We start from the raw sequence: 19,608 nt of genomic DNA, 5'->3' as shown, positions 1-19,608 counted from the left end.
CAGAGAAGGTAACAAGGTTGAGCTCTGACAAGAAGTCTCATTGTGGACAGCAGTCTAATAAAGCTGACAGACACCACTCCCAGGCAAATAAACTGCCACTCAGTTTTTATTGAAAATCTCTTTCATTCCCCTTTAGGTGATAGGTGTAAGCATAAGAGCGTACAGACACACGTATCTGCTGCTTTCTTCTAGACACTGATGTTTTAAAAATAAAATATTTTCAACATTCCTACTGCTAGACAGTCTACCTTCTACCAATGTGTTACTGTTTGCAAATACAATGTATACCAAATGTCAAACAGCAATAAATGTGCCTCTTTGGGAAGAATAAATGTATCTGTAGTCTAATAAAGTTTGAATACAGATTGTTGAGGAATTATTACAAAACTATAAAATAATGGATTCTGACAGCTTTTTAAACCATACCTTCCACCACTTGCTTTATAGTTCTCAATATTAGAACTAGGTGAAAATTATTTTTCTGGACATTAGTAGAAATGTAAATCCACTGGCTTTGACCCTTCATGTTCTTGCCAGGTTTGAGAAGAAGAAAACATTATTATTTAATACTTCACTTCACTTTGATTCAAAGGCTTCTGTAAAATATTATTATGGCGAGATTGTTTTAAATTAACTAATATATTTCTAATACTCTTCAGTAAAATGCTACAATATCATTTCTATTTTTTAATTTAAAAATATTAAGGGAGTCAATTTTTAAAAAAATCACTGACACGTACATATTCTTTCAATCTACTATGACATGGAAATCTTATAGACACTCAGTATATTAAGAATGGAAATCTATTTTGTCAACTAGTAAGTGGGGATGATTTGTGCAGATCTACAGGAGAGAGTTAAGTTTTCTTAAATACTACTTACAACTTAACTGGAAATTCAGAAGGAGAGGTAAAAATAATATTCTCAGAGTTCAATAAGAGAGAAACTAAAACGATATAAATGTAACTGCATCTTCAGCTCTTCCTTTCCCTTCAAGTCAACTTTAAAAAGGAAAATTGTGTTTGCCTACTTCAGACTACAGAATCAACAGCTTTCTATTTGAGTTCAAACAGTAATATTTCAAATGGCCCAGAGGATAACAGAAATACCAACCCCTCGACTTGAAAAAATTCATAAAACACAATAACTTTAAAACCCTTGCTTGAGTTGAGCCTTTTATTTGATTACCAGGAATACTCACATGTGTGGGTTTTGAACTCCTGCAGGATTGGGATTCAGAGTAAACCTTGCTGTAGATTTGAAAGGTGGATTTGCAAAATTCAACTTCAGTGCTTTGCGTTTACCTAAGAAATAACAAATAAAAAGTAAAAGTTTCAAGTACTATAAAACAGGTAGGATTCTGAGGGCAAAAGAAATTCACTCCAAAAGGCAGAAAATTTTGCTTTAACATATAATTAATATTTTGAAAGGTGGCAAAGAATTGCTCAGAATTAAGAAAAAGTAAATAAAAATGATCTAAAGTTGTTACTAACCACAAATCACTCATTATCTCCAAAACAACAGAAAACAATGCTCAGTGCTTCCAGTTTATATCGTTCAGAGATGCTAAGGCTTTTGTAAGTAAAAACACCACAATAAAAATCATTCCCCTCAGCAGATACATTGAAAAATACTAAAATATTAGCATCTTTCCAGTGTTACATTTTACTTCCTTAGTTTAATAAAAATCATTTTCCCTCGAATGTAATATAAACAACTGAGTGAAGACTATGAAGCATTCTGCAATCATAATGGCCTAAAAGCATTATGGTCCAGTCAACTTCAAGTTAATAACACAGGTATACCAAATAATCATTTTTGGGGAGGCAATTTCTTTGGTACGGGAAGGGAGAAAGTATCAATACCTTATATTATACCAAAAAAAAAAAAAGTCCTCTACAGAAAAGCCAGAAAATTCAGAAAAGATAAAGAAACAAAAATGTATAAAATATTATATATACACCTATAAATATATAGGGTTTTAAAAACTTGTATATACACTTGAAAGTCCAGTTACCCCAAAATAATCATTATCTAATGCACACTATTTTCTATACATAGAGACATTATCTTTTCCTCTACAATTAAAATTGGACCACAACACTGTTTTGTAATATGCTCTAGTCACTGACCATATTTTTTTCTATGTCAATAAATCTTACAAAATCATTAATGCAGGGGCCTACTGTATGGAAATTTTGTAACAGAGTTGGGTTTTCCCACATTTTTAGTACACCTTGGTTTCATGTACATATTAAGGATACTTTTCCTAGCACTCACTCTTCGCACTTCATTATACATATATCAATCAATACCTATTCCAACAACATCTCTGCCATCCAAGCACCTTCCCACCTCAGTGGATTCAGAAAATGGATTAGAGGGCTCAACCTGTTCAGCCCAGTGCTTTCACGAGACGTGAAGGCTGAGCGTGCCATGCTAGTCAGACAGGACTGCAGGACAAGAGCTGGATCAGCTCTCAGGGATGGGCCTTTCTACAGGATAACGGCAGTTCCTAAGAAGCTCACTGTCAGACATAACTATAGTACAACATGAATTTTCCTCATAAGTTGCCCTTTTGGGTTCCAAATTTTTTTAAAATAATTTTTATTTGACTGCAAGTAGAGAAAGGACATTCAAACTATACATGCAAAAGGTACTCCACAAAAAATGGCAGATTTGACTGTATTAAAAAAGCAAACTCTGTATTTACCAAAAAACCTTTAAAAAATTAAACGAAAACTTGGGAAAATCCTTGTAATACAAAATCAGAAATTCTAAATATATAAAAACATCACACAAATGAAGAAAAAATAGAAAAATTGGCAAGGGTATGAAAAACTAAGCAAAATTGAGAAAAAATTATGAAAGGTACTCGTAACACCAAAAACAGTTAAAATTTTGGTTCATGTGAAATTGGGAAAGTTTAGAGGTTTTATTTTGTACACATACATTTATTTTTTTTTAAATGATAACATGGTGATCAGAGTGACCAGGTAAAAGAATCACTAGCAAAATACACTGCTGGTAGAAAAGTAACCTCTGGTGAGAGGTTCAGCAATATACAAGAAGCTTCAAATGAATATGTTCTTTCACTTCTTGGAAATTTGCCTTTAAGAAATACTTAAAGGCAGAGGACTATTCGCAGGCCCTGCTAGATTCTGAAATTGCTTGGGACTGCTTGCTCACTCCTCTGAACCTTCAGTTTTCTCCCTTTTTGAATGGGAATCTCCATCACTGTTACCCAATGCCTGACCCACCACTGTATTTTGGAAGCAGATAACTCATCTTCTAGTTACTAGGTTCATAGATGGAGAAGAATTTTGTGTCACAGTGGATCATACTCAAGAGTCTCACCCCATACCTGATTTAGATGCTTTTGATGATGAGATTTAGGACTGGTGAACTGATGATGTCTAGATGAGGTCTGGATTTGAGCTGACGATGTAATGAGTTAAGACTTCTGGGGATGATGGAGGAGAGTGAATGTACTTTGCATGTGGGGCAGATGTGACTACATGGGGGCCAGAAGGCAGACTGTAGTGGACTGAAAAGGTGGCCCCCAAAGTACCAGAAGCTATGAATGTTACTTTATACAGCAAAGTGTCTGGAGATACAATTGAGTGAAGGACCTTTGCAATCATAAATCTGAATGAGCTCAATGCTTATGAACACCACCTGCCACGTGTGTGTGTGTCTGAAACTACCTGGTACATCACCCATGTTCTCTATATGATGAAAAGTGATAGAAGACTAAGATCAAATACTAAGGATAATAACAGAATATAGAATCACTGTGAAAACTATCCGAAGAAAAACACCAAAACTGGCCCTCTCTTCAAAAGTCCAATTTGACAGGACAGTAGCTAACCTTCCCAGGCAACCTTCCCACTACAGTTAAAACGTACTCAAACTGTTCTTTTGAAAATAAATATTTCTACCTAATACACACACACAGAGAGATTCCTTTTCGCACTGCATTCACATTTAAACAAAAATAAATTGAGGTCTTTAAATGACATTTACTGCATAAATGAACAAGCACACAAGTAACAGAATGTGACATCTAACTAATCTAACTTACATAAATTAGATTTAAACACACTCTATACTTCAGAAACATCTGCAGCTATCTTGAAAACAGTCCAAGTATGTATTCTGATCTCTCACCAACAAAATATGACAAAGAATTCTATAAAAGTTCAAAGCCTCTGTAAGCGGCGATGACTCAGAGCCTGAGGTCGAGTTACACGGCCTGTTCTCAGCAGCACACCCCAACTGCCCAAATGATGATCAGTTTAAGAGGAACTCATGAGTGGTCAGCCTAGAGGAGGAGAAGGAACGCTCCAGAAAGTCCATCAAAGGTGAGATTCTGGGAAAGGCAGAAAGAGGCAGCTTTTACAATACCTTAAAGGCTATTTCTGAATCTCTGTAGGCATGAGCCTTTTTGTTTGTTTAAGCATCTCTTCCTCTCCCATTCACTTTCTCTAAGTAAGAACCTCTATTAGGTCTGGTCTTTCTCATCTTTACTTCTCTTTCTCAAGAGGCCCAAAAAACTAAACCCTAAAGGCAACCTGTCACCCTGTATTCAGATATTTTTAATAACAAAACTACAAACAAATAGGATATTAGATCAATGTGGATTTTTTTCAAAAGCCTGCAACAACTTCCACAGGGAGAAAAGGGTACAAGGAAATAAGTGATACTATAAATGGCCAGTGGAGATTTTTCTAAGCTAATAGGGATTAAAATATTTGTACAAGTAATTTAAAATAATTATCAAGAAAGACTATAAATTTGTGATTATAATTACCCCTTCGGTAAGACTGTCACCAAATAATCAATTCCTAACCAGTCAACAGAGATAAACAGATCCTCCCCTTTAACTACAGTAGGATAGAAATAAAATATGTCAAATATCTTAAATTATTCATATGGAAGAAGTTTCCCATCCAGAAGACTATCTTTGTATACTTAAAACCCAAGTGCCTGATGTAGAAAATACTTTCAAATGTTCATTGATCTGGGAATAAATTTGACATGGACAGACCCAGACAACTAAAGTGTGGGTTAAATTAGCTAGAATAAGTTTCTGTTGTTTGCACCCAAGAACACTGACTGATAAGGAAAACAGTATTTGTCCTCATCCCACCACATTTCCAAAGCGCTGCTGTATCCTTTAGGGCAATACTGCCTCACTTTTTTCATGCCATAGCTTACACAGAAAATGAGGACATTTGTTCAACACAGCGAGAAAATCAAAATCATAGCTGGCCCGATAGCTGGCCGAGGTGTTTCAGCAGCCTCAGGCCCCACTCAGCCACTCCGAGGACTGAAGGGCCAGTCTTTCTGCATCACCCTTGAAATTCTGGTTTCAGAGCTCCGCCTTAACGGAACACCAGTAATACTTACACAGACTTTTCCATATCATGCATATGCAATTTCTTCCTCACAGTTCTCATGAGAGGAACGTTCCTAAGCATGGGATCTTCAAGAATATTCAGAACTATGATTCTGAAGAAGAAGGATTTGTCCAAGTATATCCATACTTACTACAGCCTAGGAATATCTTTTGCTCTAATTCTGACCACAGAACAACTCAGACTCACAGAATACTGAAGCCGAAAGTAAGACACCTTTCAGCTTTCAGATCACTGTGGGTTATGCAGTAGATTGTTACAAAAATAGCCACCAATGGGGCTTCCCTGGTGGCGCAGTGGTTGAGAGTCCGCCTGCCCATGCAGGGGACATGGGTTCGTGCCCCGGTCCGGGAAGATCCCACATGCTGCGGAGCGGCTGGGCCCATGAGCCATGGCCGCTGAGCCTGTGCGTCCGGAGCCTGTGCTCCGCAACGGGAGAGGCCGCGACAGTGAGAGGCCCGCGTACAGCAAAAAAAAAAAAAAGCCACCAATGAATCACAGCTCCCTGTGTCCACGCTTCTTTGCAATGTGACTTTGCTGCTCTTCCCATCAACAGGTGGCATCCATTTCCTTCCCTCTTGAATCTGGGCAGGCCTTGGGACTTGCTTTGACCAGAATAATAGAGCAGAAGGGATGCTATATGATGTCCAAAGCTAAGCCTTATGAGCCCCTGCAGTTTGCACTCTCACCCTCTTGGAAAGCTACTGAGTCGAAATGGAAAGCAGTTCAGTCAGGCTTCCTTGATGATGAAAGAGCACATGGAGAGGCCCAGAAGTCCCAGCCACCCCAGCTGAGCTGAGACCGCCCCAACAGACCGACTAGCTGAATGCAGACATGTGAGTAACAAACAGAATCATGAAAAATTAAACAGCTGCTCTTTTAAGCCACTACTCACATGCTAAAGGAGCTGGGGAGAAACAATGAAAAAGTGATCAGAATCAGTCCCTCTGAAGGAACTCCTATCACCACCACAGGGGACTCCCCAGACCCAAGCACAGGAGAAAGTGGGAACTTGAACTACAATGGACAAATCACTCATATGATACCAAGTATTCCAAGCATCCCACCAGGGGTGGGGGAAAAAGAATTGCCTTAAATTCTCCTTTCTCCCTTGGCTCTAACTCTGAGTACCTAATTTTCAAAACAGAAAGAGTATCCAGAATAATTTTTTAAATTATCTGTAATCACCGGAAAAGAGGAAGACAATTCCAACTATGCAACCTCAAACAATTTCAGAAATGAGGAAATAAAGTGGTAGACAAGAACTTACTTTTATTCCCTTTTCTGCCTAAATTACTACCGTGACAAGTGCCCTAACTTATTTCATAAGCTCGAGAGAATAAGAGAGGAAGGATGTTGACTTGCAGTTAGAAGAAATGGGCAACTCTGTACATTTTAGACTTGCAATCTCAGGCCTTCCAAGTAGTAAATGAGCTACTACCAGCTAATATTATATTACTCCTCCTCTGCCAGCCTTTGGTACATCAGGGTGAGCAATTTCCAAAAATTCACAAAATCTCACTTAGAACACTGAACTCTCATCAGTAAAATAGAACACTGTCATTCATCCATGCAGCTAAGCATTTTGGAAATTGGACAGTGCTGAGTTTGTTTAAGAAACCAACAGCCCCTTTAGCACATTTTGACACTTTTGTGTGTAAGACAGATTTGGGGGAAGTCCAGTGTAATAAGTTCCATAGCCATAGGTGCAGAAATATCACACTTATACACAAGGTGGTTTGCCAGGCAGTGGGGACAAAAGGATAGACAAGGTAGTGACATAATTACAAAGACTATTTTCTTTGGCATCCTGCCAAAATTAAAAAGGACCATGGTGGGAGGAAGTTAAAGGGTAGGAATAGGGGGGAAAAAGTACTTTTGCTAGATGCGAAATGACCACCAATGAAATGCTGATAAAGATAAAAAGAGGGATATTTCTGTGGTCTAGTAATTCACACATCTGTAAAACCAAGATAAAAACCACCCCTTACTTGGCAGAACTACTGTGGGAAGGACTAATATGAGCCAGATGTCTAGTACCAGCAAACAAATATAATTCCTCAGACTAAACTAGCCAATTCCTGATTAGTCCAAACTCTTCAAAAACACCCAGGGAGCAATCTAATTCAGGAAGACCCTCCTGGGATTACCAAGACAGCACAGATGTCAAGGCTTTACTGAGATAAACAGGGCTTGAGATGCCTGTCCACACAGTCACGCAGACAGAATCAAACATTCTGTTGAGCAGGATCTTGGCTTTGGATCGCCATGGTCCCAAGCTCTCCTGTGAGGTCCCCAGGTTCACCGAGGGGCAAAGAGGAAATCCTTCTGTCTGAACTACAAAGCCCCAGCTGAAATCATTACCTTCTGAAATGACAAGCTGGGAGAGAATATAAGGGCCTTACTGATCAATATGACAGCAAATATCTCAATTAGAAAATACACAAAGAACGTGAACAGGTAATTAACAAAAGAAGCAATACGAACAGAACAGAAATAAACCATTAACATGAAAAAATTATCAAATTCTTCTAGCTCTCCAAAAAATTAAAATTCATTTTTTGCCTTTAATCCCACACATAAATAAAGAGTCCTAATATCAATGTTAACAAAGGGTATGAGAAGCAGCAGTCCCTTCAGAACTTGTCAGAGCTGTACTTTTACACCTATCTGTGGTTAGGTCATGCCCACCTTGCCCACTATACCCTAAGTTTCAGGGGTGCAGAAACCATTTCTCATGTGCCTCAATGTCTAGAATTACACCAGACACATAAATCCTTAACACTTCTTCAGTAAACAAAAGGACACAGACAAATGAATGAACAAAGCACTGCTGTGAGATAAACTGGTTCACTTTCTCCATAAAAAGGGCCATACCTAGCAAACATCTCAAAATGTCCTTACGGCCAACCCATTCCTAAGAATTTATCCTTTAGGAAGTTAAAGGCAATGCAAAGAAAGTTATTCAAAGCAGAGACATCTGTGTTAGATTAGTTACAAAAATTATGGCATACCCATAATTGGAATACTACACTGCTACCAAGAAAACACACCATAAAGACTATTGACATCAGAATTAACTTTAACAGTGAGAGTTCTTTTTTAATCAGGCAATAAATAATGTGTCTGATAAACTGTCATTTTAGTAAAGCACATGTGCATATGATAATCTATAATACACACGCAGGCCACATTCTCTAGAATATCATTGGTGATTAATTCAAAGTGCTAGAATTATCAGTGACTTTTTTCTTTTTCTACTTTTCTGTTTTTCAGCACTAAGCGTTTTTTGTCTCTGTCTTAATTATAGTCTCCTTGCTCTTCACATCAGAGCTTTCTAATCTGTTCTCTAAACCTAATCTTACTGAGCCCTAGAGAACAAGTTAAAAAATGGCCTTAAAAATACAAGTACGCAGGGCTTCCCTGGTGGCGTAGTGGTTGGGAGTCCGCCTGCCGATGCAGGAGACGCGGGTTCGTGCCCCGGCCTGGGAGGATCCCACATGCCGCGGATCGGCTGGGCCCGTGAGCCATGGCTGCTGGGCCTGCGCGTCCGGAGCCTGTGCTCTGCGATGGGAGAGGTCACAGCAGTGAGAGGCCCGCATACCGCAAAAAAAAAAAAAAAAAAAAAATACAAGTACGCATAGGCACTCTGATATACCTGCTAATACAACTTGGACATTTCCATACCACTATCATCTTGTAATATTTCATAAGTTATATCATTTGAGATTTCTGAAGGTATATGAATCAGCTAAGTTAACAATATTTTAATCTCCAACAAAACAGGAAAACACAATCCCCCACACACACATACACACAATGCCATGCTCCTGACTCTGCAAGCACAGCCTCCATGGGAATCTAAGAGTGGGAATTCCAGTTACACACCCACCTTGAGAAGGTTCCAAATGGATACTCAAAAGGTGGCAGCCATACTGTCTGTCAGCACACCTCCACCCCCAGTTTAGGGGAGAAGAGGAAGAAGTGCTAATAATTCTGAGTCCTTCATGTGCCCCCAGCCTGTTGTTTAGCATTCTCTTTTATCATCATCCTTCACAGTCCTTGTGCAAAAGGCCTAATCCACTATACACCTGCACTACTTCCCTTCACAGAGAAGCTCAACGGCCACACGCAGCACTGACAATCCTATCCTAGTCAGCGAGGGGACTGTTTGCAGCACAGTAGTCAGTGAAGGTACCCAGCACCTTGTCCAGGAGCTCAGAACACTTTACATCCATGTAATGCCCCAAACTCAGCCAAATCCACATGGCATTTTTGTTCTTAAGCTTGAAATCCATGAACATGTCAACAGGGGCCCCGTGGAGACAAGTGACACGCAAACACTGTGCTGACCAACTCCAACCAAACTTTCTATGCGGACGGTCTGTGATCCCTTCTCCTGTGATGTGCAGGCCTCCCAATCGGACCCTCCAACATTCTCATGAAACTCATCAGCTCCCCGAAGTTTTAAGTTACTGTCTCACCACATGCCCAAAGCAAGATGTTAGGATTTCTGGAAAACCATCCACATAAGGAGTCTTCCTTGTCGACAGCCCTCTTTCTAGTGGGACAAGGCACATAATATGCAAACTTAGGAAAACCGTGTCAAGAAAAGTCGCGGAGCTTGTTCCAGTTTTCATCCATACCTCGAGCCCATGCTGCGGCTCTGTGGAGGCAGAGGCACAGGCCACACGCGATGTTCTCACGGTGGCTTGCTTCAGCTCTAGTGAGAAGCCAGAGTGCCCACTGCGCTTATATCACGTACGCTCTTCCTGCTCAGCAAACCCGCAGCATCCTGCCATCATCATTTTAACTCCCCACCACCCAGAAATGAAATAAGCTTGTTAACCATAGTTTCTAATAATACCATCAGTATTTTTTCAATCAGTGCTTCAAACCTTTTTTATATGTACCACGGTGTTAAGAAAAGCACAGGTGCACAACACAATGAAGGAGAAACAAGGCTGTTCTTGGCTAAGCACCACTGACCTAGAGCTCTAGCGAGTGGCTCCAGGCCACGGGGCAAGGAGATGAATATTTCAGCCAACAGCAGTGCCCAAGTTGGGGAGCTACTAAAACAACCAGATCTGACTTCTTCTTAAAGAGTTTACTTAAACTAATATTATTAACCACACAACAAAGCCAGATTTTTATCAAATGTTAATTTCTTCCCTTATCTAATTTCTTTCCTCATCTGCCCAAAATACCATAAGGATTCCCACACAGTCATAAATAATTAACTCTTCTAGGCTAAATCCTGTAAGTTAGCAAGTAGATTAGGATACAGAAAGCTGTATTTTTTACAGACAATTTAGCATCATACTAGAGGTACCACTTTAGTCCTAGCAGACAGGACGTCTTGATCCTTTTCACAACAGAAAATCAACCATCCACTGGCCAAAGTGATAGTGGGTACCCACTCTTCTTTCCGGGTAACTACAGATTAGTCTGTCTAGAAAGCTTACTGATTCAAAGCTATGTGTCTATTATATGCAGGTAGTTTTGCTACAGACATTGTCTGTGATATAATAAAAAATATATTTGGTATTTGTTGGAGGTTCCTGGCACAGAGCTCCTACAACCCTTGGAATTTCCTAAGTGATGAGCATCTTTTATTATGCATAACAAGCTTCTTTCCACTATATCAGAGTTTTTGCTTATTAGGTGGGGGTGGGGAGAACCTCCAAAACTTCAGGATGGGAGGGCTGGTCTCCAGAAAAACCAGTCAAGTGATCAGAGGGTTATAACTTCCAGCCCCACCCACTAACCTCCATGTAAGGCAGAGGGTCTGGAGATCGAGTTCAATCCCCAAAGGCCAACGATTTAATCAATCATACCTATGTAATGAAAGTTTCATAAAAACTCCTAAAGATGAGCTAGGGGAGCTTCCTGGTTGGTAAACACATCAAAGTGCCAGAAGGATGACAAGCCCAGAGAAGGTGTGGAAGCTCTGTACCTCCTCTCTCTCCACACCTTGCCCTATGCATCTCTTCTATTTGGCTGTTCCTGAGTTACATGTTTCTAATAAATTGGTAAACATAAGTAAAGTGTTTTCCTGAGTTCTGTGAGCTATTCCAGCAAATAAGTGCACCTGGGGGCGGTGGGCAAGGGAGCCTTGTAACCTGCAGTCCGCCGAGCAGAAGGGTGAGTAGCCTCGGCGCCCCATTTGCAGCTGGATCTGAAGTCAGGGCAGCTTTATGGGGCTGAGCCCTTTAACTTGTGAGATCTGATGCTAACTGCAGGTAGACAGTGTCAGAATTGAATTGAATTGCTGGGCACCCAATCGACACTGGAAAATTGCTTGCGGTCAGAAAACACCTCAGAGTGGCAAAATGTGAAACACTGAGAAGTGAGGACTATTAAGATTTCCTAAAAGCAAAAGAAGTCAGTTTCAAGAAATAAATCTTTCCTTATTTCCATTAATACTTGTACTTGATTTTTTATGCTATCCAAACCTATAAGCCAGCCTGCAGCTTGCACTACCGAAAGCAGAAGGGAAGCTTTATTTCAAAGATGACTTCCCCAATTCTAAAACACCATGAGGAGTTCAGCAATAATTTAATAACTGCAGAGGAGGGGCAGAAAGCCCCACACTATACAATTTTCAACTAGTCACCAAGAGCGTACCACATTTGTTATATAACAACCCCTTGCTTCTTCGGCAACACAGTCAACATGTGAACATAAGCATTCTCATATTCATCTGGATGACTTTTGACCACTGGAAATTAGATTTAGCACTCTGGTGACTTTCCATAAAAAAAGCACCTGCGTGTCACAGGAACTCAAATATTCCTTGAATAAATGAATAATCCAAGCCCAAGTTTTGATTTAACACCTTTAGGACAAACAGTTTCACTCAGACATCTTGACTGGGGGTTTTATCCATACTTCGCAATAGATCTAATTAGTTGCTTCTTTTGTTCTCATTAATCGAAAGATGCGTAACTAGAAGTTAAATAGGTTCTCTGAAAAAGTTAGCCAGCAAGCTTTAACGAGAGAGATGCTCCTGACTATAGAACTTCATGACACACGGATTAGTCGGCCATCCTGGCTCTAAAACAAGATAGCTGGCATTTTTAACTGCCTCACGTTGCATGGCTTGAGATCATCTTTTATACACTCAGCCAACGTTTTCCATTTCAGTGCTGTATTATCCTATACATCTTTTTAAAGAAATTTTAAGTAATAATTCACAATCCAAATTTAAATTCAAACCAACTGTGTTACTACCAAAGCAAATAACAGAGGTGAAAAACGAATCAGCATCTTCCATACAAAGCTAATATTGTATATGTATAAGCAATAGCTACAGCACTATTATACTCCTCTCACCAACATCCAAATAGCTTCTTTGTACCCCACAGAATAATCCTTCCCGATTTAAAAAAAAACATTAAGATGTGACTAACACTTTCACTTCTCAGTGGACACAATTAAGTACTATTTGTTGCCCATAAATGTATTCTATAAATTAAGGTTTTTAAAAGGTTAGAATAAGATTAATAAAGAGAGTTAAACGGCACTCAAAGAGGATATACTGCACCCTATCTACTTTCTAAATATACAGTACATGAGAGTATCCTGACTGAAATGTCTCTGATTTGTTATTTACAAATTGTGCAAGGTCAAATCCGTGTTAGAACATCACCACGTGGAGACTTTAATAGTGTAGTTACAAGACGGGTGACTGAACAGGGATAGTGAAATGGGAGAGTTGCTTAAGAAAGCTGGAATCTGGTTTGGGACTTTTAAAGATCTCTTGATCTCTGGTGAAGTCGAAGAACCAGTGGGTATGTGAGACCAGTTCTGCCAAATTAAGATCAGTCCCAAACCAGATTCCAGCTTTGCTCATTAATTTATATTCAGTGATTAGAATGCTCAGGTCCTTCAAGCATTATCTTGCCAGTACTTGGGAACCAGAGATAGTCATCGAAAGGCAGTTTGGTGAGACTAGAAGTAAATAGGAGTTCTCATCCAAGATATAAAAAACACGTGAACTACTTGTGTTCCAGTTGGCAATTACCTTCTCAGTGACTGGTACCTACTTGTCCAACAGGTGTCATTATTCACCTTTTAGTAGTGACAATTTCTTAAGCAACTCTTGCATTTCACTAACCCTGTTCAGTCACGTACTTCATATCCTTCAGCACTGGTGCAGTTAAGTCATAGATGATCAATGCAATAATTTGCATTTGATAGTATGCCCCAAACACAAACTTTGTCTCTTGGTTGACAACAGCAACTATTTGCAGAGTCCACAAACGTTTAGAAACACAAGTTAACCAGTCCCGAATGAAAGAATTAATCTAGACGAAAACCACTGATGGTAGCCAGAACCATCAGGTGAAAGGCTGATGGGGAACTTTATTCCATATGAAACACACTGACGGCACCAAAGCCCACTGATCAATCTTAACAAGAGCTGCAACCAGAAATCGTATGCCTCCTGATGTGACACAACAAAAAATACACAGCACCACCTACCAAGTGTTTTTGCCAAAAATTTGAATATCTATGTGATCAAAGCCCTTATTTCTAACTACAAATTAACAGGAAATACAGGGCAATGTGAAACACTAATTACTAAAAGGATGTAATCAGCCAAATCCAAAATGTGCAAAATGCTACCCAAAAAATGACCCATTTTTTTTCAATGAATAAATGGCAAGAAAAAAGGAGAGAAGAGGGAACTACTGTAAAGAAACTTGAGACATATGAACCAAATGCAGTATGTGTGTGGACCTTGTTGAGACCTCAAGTTGGAGCAAATCAACTGTAGATAAGGCATTTGTAGGGCATCTGAGGAAATCTGAACATTGAGTGGCTATCTGATAATATTGTTTTGTTTATTTAACAGTGTGATAATGGCATTAAAGTTCTGTATTTAAGAGTCCTTATCACTTAAAAGATGTGTGACATACATATTTGTGGATGAAATCATGATAATCAGAATCAGCTTTAAATTTTTTTAGTAGAGACAGGTGGAGGGAGGAGGAACAAATGAAATAAAATCGGCCACATGCTGGCAATTGCTGAAGCCATGTAATGGGTACATGGGGTTCACTATATTATTCTAAGTTTGAAAACTTCTATAATTAAACGTTTTTTAAAAAATTAAATAATGTGCTTTCTTCCACCCCTAACTATAAGAAAGTAGGAGGGACATAAATCTGAAGACATCAATTCGTTTTTAAGAGCCTGTACACAAATCTGTCCTCACACAGCACATGGCCACCTTGTTCACTGACTCCCCAGTCTCCTGACCTACTCATCTTGGTCAGCTGTTCCCCAGACACACAAGTCGTTTGAGAATCCCAAAGCAATCCATTCTCTGCATCTGTCTAGGCCAGAATAATTCTGATTTTTTGAAAGTACTTTCTCCCTAGTGTCAGATCCCTCTGTTCCTAGCTTTGGAGCCACAAGAAGGAATCTTTCCACTTAATGTTCAGTCAGGCTTGTTAGATAACGTTTTGAAACTCTCCAGGGCCAGAAAATCAAAAATGATATATAAATGTATGTCCAGATCTCATGACAATTTTCAAGTGAAGACTCCTCAAAAGCCATTTGGTTTAGAAAATCATTCCTATGAGTGCTCACCGCTTTCTTTCAAGAATCAATAAAACACTATGGTTTATAGCATGTAACCTGTGACCAAACCAAGGTCACACAGTCTGCTACTCCTTAGCTGTATGACTTTAGAAAATTCCCTTAACCTTTCTGTGCTTCCATTCCTCATCTATAATAACTATTATACCTACTTCATAAGATTGTTGGAAGAAATAAAGAGTTAATAACTTACTTAGATAATTTAAATAAAGTGATAGATAAGATTAGATAAATAAAAAGCTTAGAACAGAGTTTAGCACACGGTAAATGAGAGTTATCTGTTGTTATTATTTCTACCACATAGTCTGTCACTACATGTTCAATTTCTCAACGAACATAAACTTCTTCAGAGTAGGCTCTAGATTTAATCCATCTTTAAAGACCCCAGTGCCTCTTACCATTAGCGGTATAGATATGTTTGTTAAATGTTATATTTGTGCCTCTGTTTATTTAACCTTTTAAGAGGTTCTCTGAAGGGGAGTAAATATGTATACACTTGATTTTCACTTCTGATTAATGTTCACTGATTTCTACCTAATGAGAAAATCAACACCAACATGGCAGGTGCCAAGTTTCTTCTAGAACATCTTTTCATCTAGACACTTGTGTCTGGATTTTGAAAGCACTCATAAAATCATGCAGTAAGAATTCAAGTATTTACTATTCCTTGTTTGAAAACCATCACCCTAAATTTATAAGCTAAATTGAAAACCACTTTGATTAACTGGAGAGTTAGTTGGGAATAATTTCTGGAAACTTCTCACAAAAGTTTTGTCAAATATCCTTTCATTGCTCATCGTAAAGTTCAACTGGCAAATAAAAGGAAACTTTCTGCAATGTGGGAGAATCGCTAATTTTTTCTCATTCAAAAACACCACACAGTAAGCTTCTTCAAATGATTTTTAAGGTGCAATAGATATTTGAAACCTTCCTTCCTCTAGCAACAAAACCAATTTTCAGGAAGAATTAATGTTCCCACCACTTCCAAGATCAAAGATAATTAGGTAGCATTCCCCTTGGAATGGTATATGGTATAAAGGGGATGCATGAACCTTGACTCAGCCTATACAACGATTCTTGGGCTTCGGTTAGTATAAAAGCTGTTGGAAAGCTTGGGCTTTCCCCTGGCAGTTCATCATGGTCCACAGACAGTGATGAATGTACTAGACGCTCAGTCCTAGGGGCTTACGGCAAACCCTACAATAGTCTCATTTTGTAACAAAGTTCAGCGTGTATTTAGATTTAAATAAACCATGTTACCCTCCAATAGTAGCAAATGTGGTCATTCTGTTTCTTAGGATTGCTGAAAAACTTAGGTGAGCTTAATAAATTCCAAACAATAAAATTTTAGTCATTGGGTATAGATTTTTGTTACATAAAATAGGAAATTAGAAGTTTAATTAGTTGAATGTTCTACGCTCTTAGTTTTAAACACGGGACAGCTTGACCCTCCCTCCACTCCTTCCTTCCCGTGGTTGTCTATACTCACCTCCAGTAAAGTCAAATACTCTCTTGAGTGAAACATCATCTTTTACAGAACTTATCAGATCAGTAAACTTATTAATGACTTCCTCAGACTTCTAGGAAGATTCACAAAACACCCTTCCTCCTCTTTACTGTTTCATTTTTATTATTACCAATTTAAAAACAATTTGGGGTACTTATTTAAAAATAATAGTTTCACAATGAAATGAAAATCTGTCATTAGGATACCTCCATTTTCCCCCCAAATACTTTGGTGTGCAGTGTTACCAAAAGCGATCAATACCTGTAATCTAATTTCTATTAATGACTTCAAGGATAACAGTCAGCTCTGCAACATGTAATTTTCTAAATACATGTTGCTATGCAAACATTCTCAAGTAAAACAAATTTTTAAAGCCATTAAATCTTTTTAGAGCTATCAAAAGTAAAAAAGGCAAAGCTACGGAAACTCAACACTTACCAAAACTTGTCTTTAGCACTCAAAAACTCTACAGCCATGGGCGGAAAATGCACTGCAGTAAGGGGGGAAAAAAAGGCTAAAAGTGCCCTTGTATGAAAACTAAATTATTAAGAGTATTTGCCAAATTCCTAACTACTCTCACTTTGATCGGCACAGGATTCTACTAGGCATTTTCTGAGGAAAATCCCCGTGCCCTGGGATCTTTAATGGGTCACAATTCTCATACAAGCAGAAAGTCAAAATGCCGATACGCTAAGGTAAATTTGACATTTACAAAACCATATCTCAAAAACTGTTTCTAGGCAAATCTCTGCTCCCCTCCCCCTGCAAAATTGGTTTTATAAAGCAAAGCAAATCATATTCTAAAGAACTATGTTTTCAAGTTAGCTCATTAAAGCCACTGAGATATGATCATTCAAACTGAGTCATAAATCACATAAACATATTTACAAGTACAAAATCATTATCTCCAAATGGTAAATGATGAACTAATCAACCCTCTAAATGTAGGAGCTCTACATGGGAAAAAAACATTTTCCCCTGATGTAGTCTTACATACAGACCTTAGAAAAATTCAATAATCTAACAGTGTTAAAGAAATATAACACTGTTGGCTCAAATAACAATTTTATATTAAATATATATTATCTTATATATATTTAGAAAACCAAAAAGCAAATAAATGCAGAAACTATAATTGATAAAAAAGATCATGAGGTGCAAAGTGGATTTTTATTGAATTTCTATAAAAATCTGGTTCCAAAATTAAATATGCAGTCTCACACTATTCGTCTGTGTGTGTGTTAAAAACCTACACACACATCACCAATAAAACGCCACTAACTCGTAACAGGCAATTGTAATAGACTGATTGGAACAGTAATGTAACAATATAAAAAATAAAAACTATGTGTAAGTCAAACAATGGGGGAAAATTAATCCTTCAGAGCTTCCATTAGTCATCAGAATCATCTTAAAATAAGTCTTTTTGGTTTATGATGGAGAATTGAGCATTTGAAGCAGACTCAAACATAGTGGACTTTTAACAATATGTACTTTTGTGTTCTTTGTACTCCATCCCCTCCTACAACTACTGTATGCTATGTAATTATTTTTAATGAATTAAACTGTAGTTTTTCTGAAAATTCTGAAACACCCTTAAAATAAAACTGGCACTAGAGTATGCCCTAATAGTCAAGAAAACATTGCTTTGGTGATTTCAAGCCCTTTATTTTTAAAGAAATGAGTGGCTACTTTTAACATACAGTTAATGTCTATATTCCAGAGCAAACTGGAAGACTGATTTTCTGAAAACATTACCAAATTGCACTTATAACTTTTAAGACATGCAAATCATAGGACCAGCTTGAGAAAAAGTGTTAATATATGTAAGCAACTGAAAACTTACCCTAAAATATAGGAACCAAGAGTTCAAAAATAAATGCTGTGACCTCAGAGCTGGCCCTCCGCACCATCATTCAGGTCCAATCCTCCCCTTCCTCAAGACTTCCACTGAGGTCCGAGCCAGCACAGACAGCTCTGCTTGACTCCAAAGCAGGACAGGCCATTGTTGGATCTCTGAGCCGTGGTCTCCAATCAGGAAAGCAGCTATCGTGAGACCCCACAGCAGCCCTCGTGTTAGTTCTCTCTCAGGACAGAACAGTGGAAGCAAAGGTGCCCAGTACATATGCGTTCCTGCACCACCTCATCCTGGGTTCAGCTACTAATCAATCCGCAGCATCAGTAGTCGTATGCTTGCAATCAACGCAGGAACAACCCTCGTCCACTGCACTAAGAGCCCGCTAAGGGCAGAGACCTATTCTATTCACTTCTGCCCCAATAATCTCCCTCATTCGATGGTACCTATGTGTCCAACATGTGCTCTGTGAATGAATGTATAAAACTGTATGAATTCCAAAAGCTGGAAAATTAAGAGAAGGACCTCCCAAAGACAGAGGGAGAAATAAAAGGGGAGACATGAGAAAGCAGTCACAGTGTAAAGAGGTAGTGAAGGCAACCAAAAGTGGGCATCAAGTGGGAATACAGTTAGGTTCCGTCACGTGTAATAAAGCAAGCAGCACTGCAAACCTATCATTTCTGTAACAATGGGAGAGGACAGTACCACTTAGAAAGTCTAAAGGCATTTTACATCTACCTACAGAGCCATTTATAGTCACTGTATACACAATCTTAAATTTAATAAAATCAATGTTTCTCTTGTTTTATGTTCACAATAGGACTAAGAGAAAAAAAGCAACAGTGCAAATGCAGTTTTAAATTTTTAAGATGTCAGCATTTTTCTTCAATTAGATTTTCTGTCAATATGTAAAAATTTAAAAGTATATTAAATATTAACAGAAATACTTAAACAGAAAGCTAAAAACTGTGTTAAAATTAAAATATAGCATAAAATAGAAGCTGTAACTACATTACATGTAGATATATATCATATATGTAGGTTCACTATGAGCAGGAAATCGTATACTATTTTTAGTTTAAGGTAAGAGACGGATGACAATAATGGACCAATTAAAAAATTTTATCCTAGGATCTAGCTGCCTTACTCTATTGCTCATTATATATTTATATCATGGATAAACCAATCAAGAAGTAAATTTTTGTTCACTGCTTTTC

The 19,608-nt window shown here is 38.4% G+C and overlaps 1 protein-coding gene across 3 annotated transcripts in view; it reads right to left on the bottom strand.

Moving 5' to 3' along the window:
* Positions 1 to 19,608, bottom strand: part of MAP2K4 (mitogen-activated protein kinase kinase 4) — a 104,650-nt gene that overhangs the window by 72,580 nt on the left and 12,462 nt on the right. For all 3 annotated transcript variants that reach the window (XM_059996577.1, XM_059996578.1, XM_059996579.1), the window contains one exon: positions 1,202 to 1,304. In XM_059996577.1, coding sequence (XP_059852560.1) covers positions 1,202 to 1,304 — 103 coding nt within the window. The remainder of the gene's footprint in view (positions 1 to 1,201; positions 1,305 to 19,608) is intronic.

The sequence above is a fragment of the Delphinus delphis genome, chromosome 19, assembly GCF_949987515.2.
Source record: "Delphinus delphis chromosome 19, mDelDel1.2, whole genome shotgun sequence".
Taxonomy (NCBI): Eukaryota; Metazoa; Chordata; class Mammalia; order Artiodactyla; family Delphinidae; genus Delphinus; species Delphinus delphis.
Note: the sequence above shows the minus strand (reverse complement) of the source record. Positions and strands in the feature narration are given on the sequence as shown.